The sequence below is a fragment of the Aedes albopictus genome, chromosome 1 (assembly GCF_035046485.1).
Source record: "Aedes albopictus strain Foshan chromosome 1, AalbF5, whole genome shotgun sequence".
Lineage (NCBI taxonomy): Eukaryota > Metazoa > Arthropoda > Insecta > Diptera > Culicidae > Aedes > Aedes albopictus.
The window spans coordinates 279,591,681-279,609,441 of NC_085136.1; the positions used below are offsets into that span (position 1 = coordinate 279,591,681).

General features: G+C 43.0%; 1 protein-coding gene across 1 annotated transcript in view; it reads left to right on the plus strand.

The window, feature by feature from the left end:
- LOC109397160 (titin) overlaps positions 1-10,357 on the plus strand; it is a 29,047-nt gene extending 18,690 nt beyond the window's left edge. The window contains exons 4-6 of the mRNA XM_019669500.3: positions 4,143-5,614; positions 5,685-5,927; positions 9,426-10,357. Coding sequence (XP_019525045.2) covers positions 4,143-5,614; positions 5,685-5,927; positions 9,426-9,799 — 2,089 coding nt within the window. The 3' untranslated portion in view covers positions 9,800-10,357. The remainder of the gene's footprint in view (positions 1-4,142; positions 5,615-5,684; positions 5,928-9,425) is intronic.
- Positions 10,358-17,761: the final 7,404 nt, after the last annotated feature.

A 17,761-nucleotide genomic window follows, 5' to 3' on the forward strand; every position in this document is an offset into this window, starting at 1 on the left:
AAAGCTGGTCAAGTCTCGAGATATCACGTTTCTCAGAGAGCAGGAAAGACTGTCGTACAAGGCGTACAGATTTCGGAGAACAACAAATGGAAGATCGTTAGTTTGGATTACGTGGAAGTAGCTTCATACGAACTTCAATCCATTCACGATGCAATTGAGGCGAACCGGGCGAAGTAACAGTCGCCGAGAGATGAAACGATTATCACAAGTGATGAAAGCGACGAAGAATTTCAAGATGACGCAGTTCCGACATTTTCTCAGCATGAGGTTCCATTTCAACAAAAAACACTGCCATTGAAACGAAGTGGAAGAGAGCGCTATTTTCCAGACAAGCTGCTAGATTTTTTCTTTCCAAGTCGAGGTTTGTCGTCGAATCGATTTTCTGGTGACGAGAACGAAACTGGTGAAACGTGGAGAATACAAACCGGAACGTGGATCTTGTGACGAGCCAACCTCAGCAAGGACCAGTGACTATGGATGATGCAGCTGGCGATAGTGACCTCCGTATTCCAGCTGAAGCTTTGAAAGATGCTAAGTCTCTACAATGGATGGACGCAATGGATGATAAATACCGTTCCCTGGCTGAGAATGGTACATGGGTGCTAGTCGAACTACCACCCAATACGAAGGCCATCGGATGGAAAATGGCTATTCAAGTCGAAGCAAGACCAAAAAGGTGACATCGTAAGGCATAAAGCTAGGCTAGTGGCGCAGGGATTCAACCAGAAATGTGGAATGGATTTCGACGAAGTATTTGCACCTGTAGACAATCAAGTAACTATGCGGACATTACTCACTATAGCAAGTCGACGAAAAATGATTGTCAAACACGTTGTCGTGAAGACAGTATACATTCATGGAATACAGGATGAAGTCATGATCAAGTGTATGACTCTCTATATCTCGATATTGAAGGGACCATCGAGATAGGGAGAGATCGAATTCAAGAACCAATTAGTAATGCACACTAGATTGAAAAATCGTCCGTAACTAGGAAAAACAGTCAACAAACAGATGTCACTTCGCCTTCCCTGAATGTTTTGGACCTAAGAAACGAAATCTAGCTACCTGTTAAAACGGGCATATCGACATACGGAGAGAAAATCTAGAACAAATACGAACGGGATCGCATCGAGATAGAGAGATATCGAGATAAGGAGATATCGACATGTAGAAAGGTAAAATGTGTGCAGATTGAAGGGACTGACCAAATCATCGAGATAGGGAGATCTAGAACATCGACATGTGGAGAGTCGACTGTACATGAAGCAACCAAAAGTGTACCATTCAGCAGGAGCAAATTTTGTTTGCCGTTTGAAGAAAAGCTGGACTCAAACAATCAGTCCGTATGTAGAACCAACTGATTGACAACGTTTTCAAAACGATGCAGTTCGAGCCGTCCAAGGCGGATCCGTGCTTATACGAAACGAATGGGAATGGAAGAATAAGCTGCGTTCTAATCTACGTGGATGACGTTAACATTGCCACGCAGACTGAAGAAGAGTTCAATGAAATATTCGATGTACTACAGAAAAAACTTCACGATAACGAATCTTGGTGACATGAAACATTTTCTGGGTCTTGAAATCAGGAAGGAGCCAGGCAGAAGGTCGTTATACGTTGTGCCAACGTCGATTCAACCTGAACCATGCGAAACCGTATAAAGAATTCCACTAGATCCGTCATGCCTACAGCAGAAGGAGGAGGAGGATTTCCTACTACTCGAACAATAATCAACTCCTAAATTTGATAGAAAGTATGCTGTGCGTAGCTGTGAATTCCCGCCCAGGCGTGTCAATTTTGGCACAGAGTGCTCCTGCCCTACACAACGTGCCTGACAAGAGGCAAAACGGGTTTTGCGGTATCTCCATAGCTGCACCTTGAATCACTATCAACCGGACTGGAAAGGTTTGTGGATGCAGATTGGGCAGGCAACCATAGAGACAAAAAATAAAATCAAATTCCGGATTCAGAGGAGGATTGATCAGCTGGGCATCAAGAAAACAAAGTTGCATTTCTTTGTTGTGGTAGTTTGGTGCATATCTGAGTAGGCCATGCCGTTGGTGAAGATTATTATCATTCGATCTGTCGGAGAGTACCACATTGGCGACGAGAAGAACACTCCCGAAGAAACGGAACTTGGGGGGAGAATCGAGAAGAAGACCATCTTGTAGAAGCAGAAGAATTAGATCAGCTGATATTCAGCAGGAAATTCGGTGGCGATCTTTTCGGCTGCACACCTCGTGAAAATCAACAAAACCAAGGATGGAAACGACTTGGAAAACTAGGAGGGAAACGACTGGTTGAAACTGGGTGAGCCAGTTGAAGTTTATGGTAATTATAAATAGTCTGTTTTCCGACGGATAGCATCTGATCGGATCAGACATGAGGGAACTCGTAAAATCTCGCCTCAGAGAAGGGAGATGCCAAAGCGGCGGATGAAATTTCGGTCGGGACTGGCAAACATGTTTCGCCTCCAAGGAGGGCGTCGCAGAAACGTCAGTTGATAATTTAACCGGCTAGGCCGGGAGACGCTCGAAGAAAGAATGAAAATCCGGGTAGAAAGTAATGTTTGAGCTAGAAGGGAGACTATCTGACAAAACGTCTAATAAGAAATATGTTCACTTGTATGATAAAGCAATAGAAATGCTTCACAAATAGTAAAGAGAAATGAACTCGTTCTGTGCGGGAATCAGAAATCTCAAGATGGCTAACATTTTCTGAGAGAGGGAGATGTAGCAGGCATTGCCTGATATTAAGATCAGTATTAGTAGTAGGCCTTGATTATAAAATATTAATAAATTGTCATTAGTTAGCCAACCATCAACCGAGACGGAAGTAATAAACTGTTAGCTCTTAGCAACTTGACTTTTTCTTGGTTACGGATACGGTTACCAATACAGTGTGGTAGTGGTGAGGTTAACCCCTTCGCAAGAAACGGCCTCCTCTAAGGAAAGCAGAGACAATAGGTGGTTACTGTGCGTGTAATTCCTCCTTGGCTAGCGCGTCAAGCCATCAATGGGCTTCCTGCAATGGAGATGTCTGTGCAGCATTGACTAGCCGTCCTCGAAGTCGAACATCAGCAAGGACCTTCAGCAGACCTTGTTGAGACTAAGTAAGTCAACGATGGCGGCCAAGCTGGACCATGATAGCCTTGAAGGCGATGAGGAGCGACGCCAAGCTCGTGGATCTTCTTCTCGCGCTGCTGTATTCACTGCTCCGTGGATAGACTTCCGCACAGCTTGTTGAGGTTGTCATCTACAATAGTCCTGTTCAACGACGCAGGTTGAACTTGCTCGAACTTGCTGCATCTTGCTCTTACCCATTAATCAACAAACGTGTAAGAGTAGGATGCAGCAACTTCGAGCAAGTTCAACCTACGTCGTTGAACAGGACTAATGATTCACATTATCCGCTCATCCAGCTCTTGACAGTACTCATCTGTTAAACATTCTGCTGAGAAGCGCTGGAAACGCAACGGTCGCTGAATGTTTGAACTCACCACGGTTGATACTGAAAACGAGGTAGTGATCAGAGTTGATGGTTGGTCCTCTGAAGGTCCTCATATCAATGACATCCGAGAATTGAGAAGTGCCATTCCGCTAGCTGCAGCGAAAGTCACTAGTATCAGACCGTTCCTCAACGTTCACACATAATCGCTCTTTATTGTTTCCACCTTATAACTCGCTTAATTTGTTTCTCGTTTACTGAAGAAATTGACTCCATGTTCGTTCTGCCTTATCGCTGCCGCAAGTGCTGGCAATGGGATTCAGTGCCCTGAATTCACGTTCTTCAAATATAGGTCATCGCATCTCCTGAATCGTAGTTACGTTCTGTTCTACCGTCTGCAATTCACGATCCAAAAGATTCACTCGTCCGTCAGTTACGACGGCTCTACCCCATTTGGCATAACGCCGTTTGGCATAATGCCATTTGGCATAAAGGCCATTTGGCATAATGGCCATTTGGCATAATGCCGTTTGGCATAATACGAAGAACAGCCTTCTTGGTAAAAATGTGCATAATCCTTGTTATGCCAAATGGCATTATGCCAAACGGCGTTCTGCCAAATGGCATTACGCCAAATGGGGTAGAGCCGACAGTCCAACCTAAAAATTCAACCTTTCTTTTGCTTTTCCTAGCACGGTGCCGGAAGAAGCGTTAGCTGAAGACGTTCCGCAAGAAGTGGATGAATCGGAATCGGAACAAAATGCCGAAGCACCCGCCGCTAATGGAGATTGCCCAACCGTGGAGGAACCCCTCCCGGAACATCAAATGGAATCGGTCGAACCCGAGGATGACGTGCATGATGGTGACAAAGCTGAAGGTGCTGCCGTGGTACCAGAGGAAGATGAAGAAAGCACACTGCAGGGCACGGAAACGGTGGAATCTACCCAAGAGGATTTTCAGGAACACTCCATACCGCAGACATCGCCTCGCGATCAGGCGATGATTCCGGAGGAAGTCCCAGAAAATCCTGCTCCGTTACATGAGGAACCGCCGGTGGTGGTGGCGGAGGAGTCCCAGCCGGTGATGGAAGCTGAAGAAGTGGATGCAGTTCAGGAAGTAGCAGAGGTGATTGAGGAACCGGAGCCAGAGAAAACTGACCAGGAAGTTTCAGTTGAAACAGTCGAAGAACCTTCGACAGTTGAAGAACAAGATGCTCCCGTTCAACTTGTTGAGCCCAATCAGCAACACGCGGAGGTGTCAGCGAGTAGTAGCTTTTCGGAAGCCCTCTGTGTAGAGGAGGAATCTACTGAGCAGGTCGCCGCTGCTGCCGAGCCAGTTAAGTTGAACGATAGCAAAGAACAACAGTATGAGTCAGTGGAGTTCCTTGAAATGTCGACGGCAAGTACCGGTGCAACTGAACAGGCAGTGATCGAACCACTTCCGGTGGAACACACAAACGGTCTCGAAGAGCAGTCGAAGAACCGAATTACCACTCCAGAACTTGAGGATGAGCTCGATAACACCGAAGCACCGCCCATGGACGACTTGGATGATGAACGGGAAGACGAGCTGCTTGAAGATGTGCAAGAACCACAGGAGGCGACGTTTTCTGAGCGAGATCGTGACAATGAGTCGATCATTGTCATACCAGACACACCAAAACCGCCCAAGTCCCAAGAATTCGATGAAGAGTTTGACCTAATGGACAAGTCACCGGTTCCACAATCATCGTATGCGACGGTTGGCCGAGTTGAGTTGCACCATTCGCCAGTGATGAAGCAAGAAGTACCGACAACTCCCAGAACACCGGATTCCAAGCCCGCAAAGTCTTCCTGTAGCCCGGACAAACCTGACGACCAGGAGCAAGCGGATGTTCCGGAAGCCGAGGTCATCGACATTACCGACAGCCCCATCACGGTACTGGAACCGAAACTACACAATCTAACGGACGGAAAACCCGGCAGTACCACCAGTACTCCTCTGCGCATGGGTTCCAAAATGACGACCAAGGACCGGCTCATCCAGAACAGTCGCAAACGGTCGCTGTCCGCCAGCGATGCGGAAATCGTCAAAAAGAACGTCACATTCCACAGCCCGGCCAACAGCACCATGCTGGTCGACACCATCGACGAACGGCTCAAGAAGAAAAACGAAAGCGCGACCAGTGAGTACTTGTTGGGGTTTTCTTCTAGTCGCCGGGGGAATCTTAAATGTTGTTTCCTAACTCTTTTCAGAAATCCCGCATGGACACCGGAAGCGGTCGCATTCGGAGCACAAAGATGTTGCCGGCGCCGCCCAGGATGGCCCGAAACCGTCGAAGATCAGCAAACTGCCCAACTTCAAGAACATCCACCAGCAGCAGTTCAACCGGATGGAGTCGATCGAAGAGTTCCACAACCGGAAGGTCCAGCGGGCCAAGGAGATTCTGGCCACCAGCACAGTGAAGAGTCCGGCCGCGACCGCGCTGGTTAGGAGTGGTAAGTGTGCGCATTTTCTTCCGAATTCTGCAGATTCCTCGTGAATCTCTCCAGAGATTCCTCCGTGAATCTCTCCAGAGATTTTTCGTGAATTTCCAAAGGTTCCTCGTGAATCTATACAGAGACTCCTCGTGAATCTCTTCAGAGATTCCTCCGAGAATCTCTCCAGAGATTCCTCCAATAATCTCTCCAGAGATTCCTCCGAGAATCTCTCCAGAGATTCCTCCGAGAATCTCTCCAGAGATTCCTCCGAGAATCTCTCCAGAAATTCCTCCGAGAATCTTTCCAGAGATTCCTCCGAGAATCTCTCCAGAGATTCCTCCGGAAATCTCTCCAGAGATTCCTCCGGAAATCTCTCCAGAGATTCCTCCGTGAATCTCTCCAGAGATTCCTCCGAGAATCACTCCAGAGATTCTTCCGAGAATCTCTCCAGAGATTCCTCCGAGAATCTCTCCAGAGATTCCTCCGAGAATCTCTGCAGAGATTCCTCCGAGAATCTCTGCAGAGATTCCTCCGAGAATCTCTGCAGAGATTCCTCCGAGAATCTCTGCAGAGATTCCTCCGAGAATCTCTCCAGAGATTCCTCCGAGAATCTCTGCAGAGATTCCTCCGAGAATCTCTCCAGAGGTTCCTCCGAGAATCTCTCCAGAGACTCCTCCGAGAATCTCTCCAGAGCTTCCTCCGAGAATCTCTGCAGAGATTCCTCCGAGAATCTCTCCAGAGCTTCCTCCGAGAATCTCTGCAGAGATTCCTCCGAGAATCTCTCCAGAGGTTCCTCCGAGAATCTCTCCAGAGATTCCTCGGTGAATCTCTCAAGGGATTCCTTCGTGAATCTCCAGAGATTTCTCCGTTAATCTCTCCAGAGATTCGTCCGTAAATCTCTCCAGAGATTCGTCCGTGAATCTCTCCAGAGATTCCTCCGTGAATCTCTTCAGAGATTCCTTCGCGAATCTCTCCAGAGATTCCTTCACGAATCTCCAGAGATTCCTTCGCAAATCTCTCCAGAGATTCCTTCGCGAATCTCTCCAGAGATTCCTTCGTGAATCTCTCCAGAGATTCCTTCGTGAATCTCTCCAGAGATTCATTCGTGAATCTCTCCAGAGATTCCTTCGTGAATCTCTCCAGAGATTCCTTCGTGAATCTCTCCAGAGATTCCTTCGTGAATCTCTCCAGAGATTCCTTCGTGAATCTCTGCAGAGATTCCTCCGAGAATCTCTCCAGAGATTCCTCCGAGAATCTCTCCAGAGATTCCTCCGAGAATCTCTCCAGAGATTCCTCCGAGAGTCTCTCCAGATATTCCTCCGTGAATCTCTCCATAGATTCCTCCGTGAATCTCTCCAGAGATTCCTCCGTGAATCTCTCCAGAGATTCCTCCGTGAATCTCTCCAGAGATTCCTCCGTGAATCTCTCCAGAGATTCCTCCGTGAATCTCTCCAGAGATTCCTCCGTGAATCTCTCCAGAGATTCCTCCGTGAATCTCTCCAGAGATTCCTCCGTGAATCTCTCCAGAGATTCCTCCGTGAATCTCTCCAGAGATTCCTCCGTGAATCTCTCCAGAGATTCCTCCGTGAATCTCTCCAGAGATTCCTCCGTGAATCTCTCCAGAGATTCCTCCGTGAATCTCTCCAGAGATTCCTTCGTGAATCTCTCCAGAGATTCCTTCGTGAATCTCTCCAGAGATTCCTCCGTGAATCTCTCCAGAGATTCCTCCGTGAATCTCTCCAGAGATTCCTCCGTGAATCTCTCCAGAGATTCCTCCGTGAATCTCTCCAGAGATTCCTCCGTGAATCTCTCCAGAGATTCCTCCGTGAATCTCTCCAGAGATTCCTCCGTGAATCTCTCCAGATATTCCTCCGTGAATCTCCAGATATTCCTCCGTGAATCTCTCCAGATATTCCTCCGTGAATCTCTCCAGATATTCCTCCGTGAATCTCTCCAGAGATTCCTCCGTGAATCTCTCCAGAGATTCCTCCGTGAATCTCTCCAGAGATTCCTCCGTGAATCTCTCCAGAGATTCCTCCGTGAATCTCTCCAGAGATTCCTCCGTGAATCTCTCCAGAGATTCCTCCGTGAATCTCTCCAGAGATTCCTCCGTGAATCTCTCCAGAGATTCCTCCGTGAATCTCTCCAGAGATTCCTCCGTGAATCTCTCCAGAGATTCCTCCGTGAATCTCTCCAGAGATTCCTCCGTGAATCTCTCCAGAGATTCCTCCGTGAATCTCTCCAGAGATTCCTCCGTGAATCTCTCCAGAGATTCCTCCGTGAATCTCTCCAGAGATTCCTCCGTGAATCTCTCCAGAGATTCCTCCGTGAATCTCTCCAGAGATTCCTCCGTGAATCTCTCCAGAGATTCCTCCGTGAATCTCTCCAGAGATTGCTCCGTGAATCTCTCCAGAGATTCCTCCGTGAATCTCTCCAGAGATTCCTTCGTGAATCTCTCCAGAGATTCCTCCGTGAATCTCTCCAGAGATTCCTCCGTGAATCTCTCCAGAGATTCCTCCGTGAATCTCTCCAGAGATTCCTCAGTGAATCTCTCCAGAGATTCCTCCGTGAATCTCTCCAGAGATTCCTCCGTGAATCTCTCCAGAGATTCCTCCGTGAATCTCTCCAGAGATTCCTCCGTGAATCTCTCCAGAGATTCCTCCGTGAATCTCTCCAGAGATTCCTCCGTGAATCTCTCCAGAGATTCCTCCGTGAATCTCTCCAGAGATTCCTCCGTGAATCTCTCCAGAGATTCCTCCGTGAATCTCTCCAGAGATTCCTCCGTGAATCTCTCCAGAGATTCCTCCGTGAATCTCTCCAGAGATTCCTCCGTGAATCTCTCCAGAGATTCCTCCGTGAATCTCTCCAGAGATTCCTCCGTGAATTTCTCCAGAGATTCCTCCGTGAATTTCTCCAGAGATTCCTCCGTGAATCTCTCCAGAGATTCCTCCGAGAATCTCTCCAGAGATTCCTCCGTGAATCTCTCCAGAGATTGCTCCGTGAATCTCTCCAGAGATTCCTCCGTGAATCTCTCCAGAGATTCCTCCGTGAATCTCTCCAGAGATTCCTCCGTGAATCTCTCCAGAGATTCCTCCGTGAATCTCTCCAGAGATTCCTCCGTGAATCTCTCCAGAGATTCCTCCGTGAATCTCTCCAGAGATTCCTCCGTGAATCTCTCCAGAGATTCCTCCGTGAATCTCTCCAGAGATTCCTCCGTGAATCTCTCCAGAGATTCCTCCGTGAATCTCTCCAGAGATTCCTCCATGAATCTCTCCAGAGATTCCTCCGTGAATCTCTCCAGAGATTCCTCCGTGAATCTCTCCAGAGATTCCTCCGTGAATCTCTCCAGAGATTCCTCCGTGAATCTCTCCAGAGATTCCTCCGTGAATCTCTCCAGAGATTCCTCCGTGAATCTCTCCAGAGATTCCTCCGTGAATCTCTCAAGAGATAAATTTCAAGGCTAAGTTACGTAACGTGTATAAATCAAACAAACTTTCTTCTTCCATTCCCTTCCAGCCGAGCGTCCACCGCTTCAAAAGTCCAGCAGCCTCCCGGCCAAATCTCCCCACAAAACCGGCAACGGAGCCAGTTCCTCATCCTCGTCCTATAAACCTGCCGTCGTTCGTCCACTGATCCCGAAACCAACGGCAACGGAGTCCTCCCACCATAAGCCTCTTTCCGACGCGGACCGACAGGAGAAGCGCCAGAAGCAATTCCACGCGACCTTCAAACCGAAATCCCAGGACGGCACCACCCCAGGCAAGGACACTCCGGACGGTGCGCACCGGGTCGTCGAACAGAGCCGACACAAGCAGAACCAGATCCTGAAGGGCGTCCGGACGAACAAGCGGTTCGAGCTGATGATGAAGTACCGCGATGCACACGAGTAGGCCGTTGGTAGGCGGTGCCCACAGTTTACACAGAGAGAGATAAGTAGGCGGGGTAATTAGTGTGACTGCAGTTTATTCTAGTTCGTAGCATTAGTTCAGCATTAGTGTTTTACCATCTTTTTTTCTTCCCCTTGTTGAAATTCATCTTTCTACCAGCCATGTTCTCTCGCAATTCAAACATATTTTACGAAAATTTTCGCGACCAAATTTTTCCCCCCATTAAGATAAGAACCCTCACAGCTCTTGTGTCCGATAATGTTACATATTAGGTTTGCTCTAGTTTTATTGGATTAACAGTTGGAAATTGTTTAATTCTGAAATGACATTGATTGTACGGAGCAAACGCTTTTTGCGACAAATGAATTGACATTAAAAGAAATGAATTTTTTTTTCGAAAACTGTTGCTAGCATTTAAGAGCATCCCCTTTACTGTAGTGGTAGTAGTAGTTGTGTGTAGATCTCATTAGGATCACACAAAACGTTGTAAAGAATTAACCTAACCTATAAGACATCATTAACCAATAAATCAGAGAAGTGAATCATTATCTGTGTAAACAAGTATTTGTTCAATCATCCGAACGTTTCCGAGTGGCCCCGTTTACTTTTTCCACATTTCAAGTCTATTTCTAGCTGCGTATCATAGCGAGTGAAGTTTCCCGTAACGTGGGCAGATCACCTCTTTATGGTGCGTTGCGGTGTAAGATCTGCCACCTTTGTACTGTAGTTCTACGCACAATTGGCTTCTTTAACGTTGTTGAGATAATTCCATATTCTGAATCTGCATGCCAAACTGAGCCGAAATTCAAATTTTCATCAATTTTGGTGCCCGGGAACCTGTTTAAAAATCAAATTGAAGTTTGTATGAGAGCGATTTGTCGAATCACCCCTCGTCGCATTTTGTACTGGGTGGAGCTGTCAAACAGTTACCCAGCTGTCAAAAGGTGATTTTGAAAAATCTCTTTGAAATTGATTTTAGGTACCAAAATAACGTTCTAAAAATCTGCAAAAAATCAAAGTGGCTCAGAAAAAGGTGCTCTTTCGTATAAAATCAAAAAATTGATACATTTTTCTTAATTTAAAAACCCAATTGTCACACGAACCTGCGTACAGGTAATGTCATAGAACAAGAGTCAATTGTGCATGGAACGGCTGTATTGAGTTCAGTTTGTAATAACTAGTCGATAAAGGTTTGTGTTTGAGCAACGTCAATGCATTATTTGACGTCAACCATTATGGGATATGTTTAGTAATTCTTAACATTTGTAAGGTTTTATTCGGGAGATGTAAATCGAGTTACCGAGGGCGCAAACTCAATGTCGCCATTTCAAATTCAATTTTGGGCGCAATAACGGGTTCATTATTAGAGCAGGTTTCTTAGCTGTTGGAAAATTTAGGCTCGGTCATTTCGGCTGGTATTCAGAAGTTTCACGAGTTTTAGTTTCAAATACATTTTGTTCCCCGCGCGTCGGCAATTATCGTGCGAAGAACCGGAACTCGAACTGATAGTAAGGAGTCCTCTTAATCCCGCTCGGCCTAGTAGGAATCTTAGTACGCGAAGTCAGGTCATTTGGAAAGGTGAGCTTCGGTCCAGCCACCACTCATTCCGCAGCTCTATCTTCGGCCATACTCGCACGGATTCCGCATTGCTGTGCGACAATACCGTAGCGAAGGCGGGTCGCTCCTTTCGCAGCCAAGATGGCCATCACCGCGCCATCGCCAAGGTTCTCGCGCCATCATCGAGCCGTGACGAACAACAGCATCGAGTCGAAAAAGAAGAAAACCGCGCAGGTATGTGATAGATTGTAGGCATGACCAATGACCATGTTCTAGTGCTTTCGTGATTTTTTTCCAAACCGTTTCAAAAGCAGTCGAGCAAATTCGAAATTGTCCATTGGTCTCTGGTATCCCAAGAGCAGCGTTTAAACCATCGGTTCAGTACCTAAACCTCGAGCAGATTCGCCGAACGGTTACAACAGTTTACAATAACTCAGCTATTTCTTCTTTTTTTATTCTTATTCGCTTAACCTAATTTACAGCTCTTTTGTCCACTAGGGCACTACGTGAGCGATTCCAATTGGACGCTGCACTTTGTACAGCGCCTTCATGTATTCTATTCTAATTCAACTATATCGAACTGGTGCCTTGTGCTGCTTCAACTTTTCTACCCTGTTCACGGTAGAATGATGAGCACGATGATGCTGATGTTTGGCTGCTGTTCCTTTTCCAGTCCGATTGGGGGGGTCCATTATGAGTTGCGGTTCGCCGATATCCAAATTCCGGGTCCGTTGGAGCTATATGCTCCGAAGAGGGTCAGGTGCCAGCTGCTCTCGGGGGGAAGAGCAACTGACGAAAAACTGCAAGTGCCGGGGCTGGGTTCGAACCCATGACCATCCGCTTATGAAGCGAACGTGTGGACCACTGCGCCACGGGCCCCGACAACTATTTCTTCTTCACGAGGCACTGTTGTTCAGAGTGGAACAACAAAGGATTGAGACGAATGAGCTGAAGTTCAGCAACCTATATATGATTCTTATCCGCCAGGGTCAGGAGACTGAGGATTGGATCAAAGAGCATAACTACAACACCAATCCCCTGGAGTAAGATAAAATTCAACGTCCAGAGGCAATTCGGGCACTCTTTCTTCTGAGTGCTCAATACTGCGATGATCGAATAAAGGCACTTATTGAGAGCTAGATCGATCTGCAATAAACTGGCATCGCTGCGTGGGAAGACAGCTGAGGAAATTCAAAAGTGACAAAAAATCGCTGGAAACTGCCAAAAATCCTTCAAGTAGGTCTCCAGCACGTCCAAGGCGCAATTGGGTTCTTTAGGGGTATATAAATTAATTCATAATCGGATTCTCCGTCCAAAAATTAGTCGAAGTCCAAAATTTCATAATTTTTGATGGCCGGGAACAAAATGCATTTAAAGTTTGTATGGGGAACATTTTTTGTTCGGGACGAACTGTCATTTTATCGAATGAACTATCATTCTATCAACAAAAATAAAATTTGTTTTATTTATTTAACCATCAAAACAAAGGAATTGGATCGCAATAAAATTAAGTTATAAGGGCTATTTGCAGTTCAGAAGGAATTTTTTGGCCTATATTGATGCATGGGAAATTCTTTGCCCAATCGCCCAAGAAACCGTTTTTCTTCGATCACAGTACGCAGTTGCGAAGGAATGACAATTCAAATGGCAGTCACTGTAGAAAGTTTCTGACAGGAAACGGTCAAGAATTTTCTTGAGCGATTCCTTTTAAACACGAAACTGGGCTATACTCAGAAAAATGAGCAATAGGATATAATAATAGCAATATATATAGAATATAGAAAATAGTAATATTTGATTCACTAAACAACACAATTGTTAGGAACAAAATTTTTTTAGATCATGTCATTATCTGTTACCAGTTGGGATAAAGATGTCGCGCCTTCTTTGTTGCTTGTTTTGTGTCTCTTTGTCCAACAGTTCTCTTCTTCGGATTTACCGAATGTTTGTTCAGTAAAATTGAAATTTTCGCATATAATGATCAAAAGTATTATATTTGTACAATACTAAAGCATTGCTTGAATGTGTTAGCAACGGATGGCGTCAAGTGTTTGTTGAAAGAATAATCAATGACAGTAGCGGAGCCAGGATCCTGATAATGGGGGGGCAGCGATTATTTGGCGTATCCAGTGTTATAGTAATTTGGCGGCATGAGACATATGTACATATTAAAAGAGCTTAAATCATGGAATTCGGTTCATAATTTGGCGGTGGCACAATGTTGGTCATGGTCATAAGTTGGTACAAATTGCGCTTTTTAAAATACTATCGCATCATGGTGGCGCTTAAGACGTTTAACATTCCGACTTGTTTTTTACATGACCAAAAAATATTCTCAGTGTGCTACAATGTTGATCAAAAGTTTCATAGACTATTTTGCGCAGACAGCAAACTTTAAGCATGCCTTGAATGTTTATTCATGTTTTATCCTGGTTTTATACGAGCATGTGAAAAAGCTAGTTGTTCTATATTAGTTTTATGTGGTAGTTTTTCATGTGCGGTTGTTGCCGGAGATTTTTTTTTGTAAGCTAATACACAAAACTGTGAGGCAATGCATAAAACCAACAAAAGATTTCGTGGCCTGTCATGAGCTCTGATATGACCACCTCAGGGGGGTTAGTCCTATTGGGAAGAACCATCAGGAACACAGAGTTTTATCAGAAAAATATGTCGCCTAGCCGGAATAATTTATGTAAATACAGAAAAGTCATTACTGAATATTATGATTTTACGTACAGCTTGAGATCAAACTTAACGATTCAACACATTTCCGTCATGCTTATTTTCAGAAAAATTACATAATGTCTTTAAAACACCGCTATGTTGAAAAAACCTTTTAAGCATTCAACTCCATCGAGTAAATTAAATGCTATTAACTTCCAATTAATGCACAGTTTGTGTGGCGCACTTTTTTTTTGTCATTATCACAGTCACATTCACCACAAATTTCCCGTGGCATGTCTCCTAACACGTATTAAATAGGAAAACAAATCTAAATTCCAGATCGACATCTTTCCAATTGATGGCTGTATAAAAAAAAAACAATCATAATTTATTCTGAAGATCGAATATTAGTGAGAAATAAGCAAAACAAATGTTTGACAAGTCAGAAGATGGTTTTATTTGGAAGGTTGTATCGGGGATACGACCAAACTATGATACAACCCGAAATCCTAAGCTGGCTTGCATACGAAAGTCCTGTAGATCGTAATAAGACTGGGCCAACTAGCCAGAACGTGGGCTTATGGAGGCATATTAGAACTCGAGATGACTGTAAAGTCTTTTTATTATTATTAATATTTATTAAAGACACTTTACCACTTATGTGGCATTCGTGTCTGATTTAGGGTTTTTGAATCGCTAAAAAGCTTCGATAAAATCAAAATTGTTACTTGGGATTTTTCTAGGATGTTTCCTTTCCATGCGTTTTATTTGACTGGTATATGTTAATTTAATATCCAAGTTTCAAAACTTTCCAAATTAATAGGGGGACTCACTAAACAGATTAATTTGCTGCGTAAGCCATGATTTTCTGCTTATTTGAAATGTTTCATGATTTTGCGAATGAAATAATCGAAGATTGCCTTGGTGATCGCGACGTTTAATCAGTTTAATCAGTTTACACCAGTGGTCACCAAACTGCTGCCCGCGGGCCGCATGCGGCCCTCGAGAAGGTTTAGTGCGGCCCGCGAACTGATTTTGAAATATTTTAAAATGTGGCCCACTGAAAGATTGCATAACTAGAAGGGAAACTTTTCCAATATTTTATAAATTATTGTGAAATAAAATCACCTTGCACAGAGTTCTTTAATGCTAAAAGCTTTTCCGAATCAACATTGTCAATTATCAAATTATTCTGAAATTCACTTCAACCACGTTTTTATCACGAAAAAATTCTCATACTTGAAAAGTTGGAAATGTGTTTATCTAAAAATATACAACCATTATTATTCACATTAATATTTTTCATGATACCCTAATCCAAAAACATGTAAAACTCCAGAAGTTTATCCAATTCCAAAAACATAGACATTTAATTTCCATATTTAAGCTTAAGAACTCTAAGAACTGATAAAGCAATATCAGCTTTATTGTAGAAGATTTAGCATTTTTCTAAACTCGACATTGAGGAAACATCAAATTAAGCCTAAATAAAAAAAAATGTTAAGTCAAAATATAGCCTAAATTGCTATTAAAACACCAGATTAGTGCAAAATTTAAGGAAAAATCATTCTTAAATGAAGTAAGGCTGTTTTATAGCCGCTCGATCTTTTCAACGCCATATTGTGCCAAATGACTAAATTCTGTGATAAGCTAAACTTTGTATACCTAAGGAAGTCATTCACACTCATTTTGGAGAAATGTGTCATTCGGGAAACTGATTTTCGGAGAAATGGGGAATTTGAAGTTTAGTATATATTTAAAGTTGTTCAAAACGAATTCTTAATACCTTGCGGCCCGCAGTCTCATTGCAAAATTCAATTTTGGCCCGCACAGACCCTGAGGCTGAGGACCACTGGTTTACACTGTTTAGTGAATCCTCTTAATGTTATTTTTGATCGCGTCACTAAAATATTTTTTGTTATATTCAATAATGTTTCATATCAGTGCATCCAGGAGATTTTATATATCAATATGCAACTGACAATTTAGTTTATAAGAAACATATATGATTTGCATTACCAGTGGCATCACGTGTCATCAAGTTTACACCAAGTCAATCACTAAGTAACCAGCTCTTCAGGAAATTAAAAAAATAGTCAAGAATGAGAATACGCTTCTTGTAAAATGATAACCAATCCTGTTTTCGTCCAAACATAATTTTACTGAAACTTTAAGATTTTTTGTTCTCTTAAAAACATAAAAAGCCTTTATGGAGGAATTTATCCATTTATCATTATCATTATTATCACTATACCTTACATACTTATTTATTGTTGAAAAGTCGCCTATACTTTTTTTTAAGAATTTTTCTTCCCTTGTTGCTGCAAGAAAATCGCCTATTTGATTTATATTTCTGCGTCCATATGGAAAAATTTCCCTTTTTTTCGCCCCCATTGGAGGAAGAAAAAAATCCTTTGTGATTTTGGAAGAGCTGAGGAGCCTCCGGTATGTAAGAATGTTCACGTAATTTTCTCGAAATTTTGAGCTTCCTCATAAATTTAGGAAAAGTTACCTGTGTCATTTTTTAAAATATTTTGCTTCCCATATTGTAAGTAAAATATTTTTCCAGTATGAAGAAAATTTTATTCCGCCTTCTTAAATTTAATAAAATGATTTTTCGAAATATTCTGCGCCTGTGAATATTACAATGCCTCCATACGTTAAAAAATATCCTCTATGATTTTAGACATTGCTTTTCCTGAATATAAGAAAACCGCAAAATTGATTATTGATTATTTTTGCGCACTCATATTTACAAAAAAAAACCTCTGTGATATTGGAACCAGTCCCTGGGTTTATTTCAAAAATTCTTCCTCCGATGTCTTCAGAAATTCTTCTAGATATTTCTTTGGAAATTCTTTCAGGGATTTCTTCGGAAACGTCTTCAGGGATTACTCAAGGGATTCCTTTAATAATTCTTCCAAGAAATCTATCCAGCCATCATTCGGAAATTTATTCGGAAATTCAATTAGAAACTGCAAAAAAAATCTTAACGGTTTATTTTGGAAAATCTTGCAGGATTGTTTCAAACATTCGTCCATGAACTTCATCAGATTTTTTTCAGAAACTCTTCGAGAGCTTTCTCCAGAAATTTCTCGAATAATTCATTTAGAAAACCATTCACGGATTCCTACAAAAATTCCTCTAGTGATTCCTTTAGAAAGTTTTCCATGAAATCATTTCTCTGAGAATTTCTTAATAAATTGTTTCAGGGATTCTTTTAATAAATCCATAGATTCATTCAGAAATTTCCCTGAAATTCCCTAAAGATTTATCCAGAAATTAAGAACTAAAAAAAGAACTCTTCTATAAAGAATGGCTTCCATTCGAAATCATTCCATGGATTGCTTTAAAAAATCCTCCAATGATTTCGTTCAAAAAATCTTGCATAGATTCCTTTATAAAATTCTCCGGGTATTCTTTTAAAAATTCATCCATCGACTTGTACAGAAATTCCTCCAGAGCTCCATAAGCTTCTGAAAGAAATGTTCAATGGATTCTTTCAAAAATCTCTCCTGAGATTCTTTCGCACAATCACCAACGGATTACTTCAAACATATTTCAAGTAATTTCTTTCAGAAATTATAAAGTTCAGAATTCCTCCAGAAATTTCACGAAGAGTTTCTTTAGAACATCCTTCTGAGTTCTCTTTATTTTTTTTTTCAAGATTCATAATAAATCTCCGCCAAAGATTTCTTTAGAAATTCTTGCAGGGATTCTTTAGAAAACCTTCTATGAATTCCT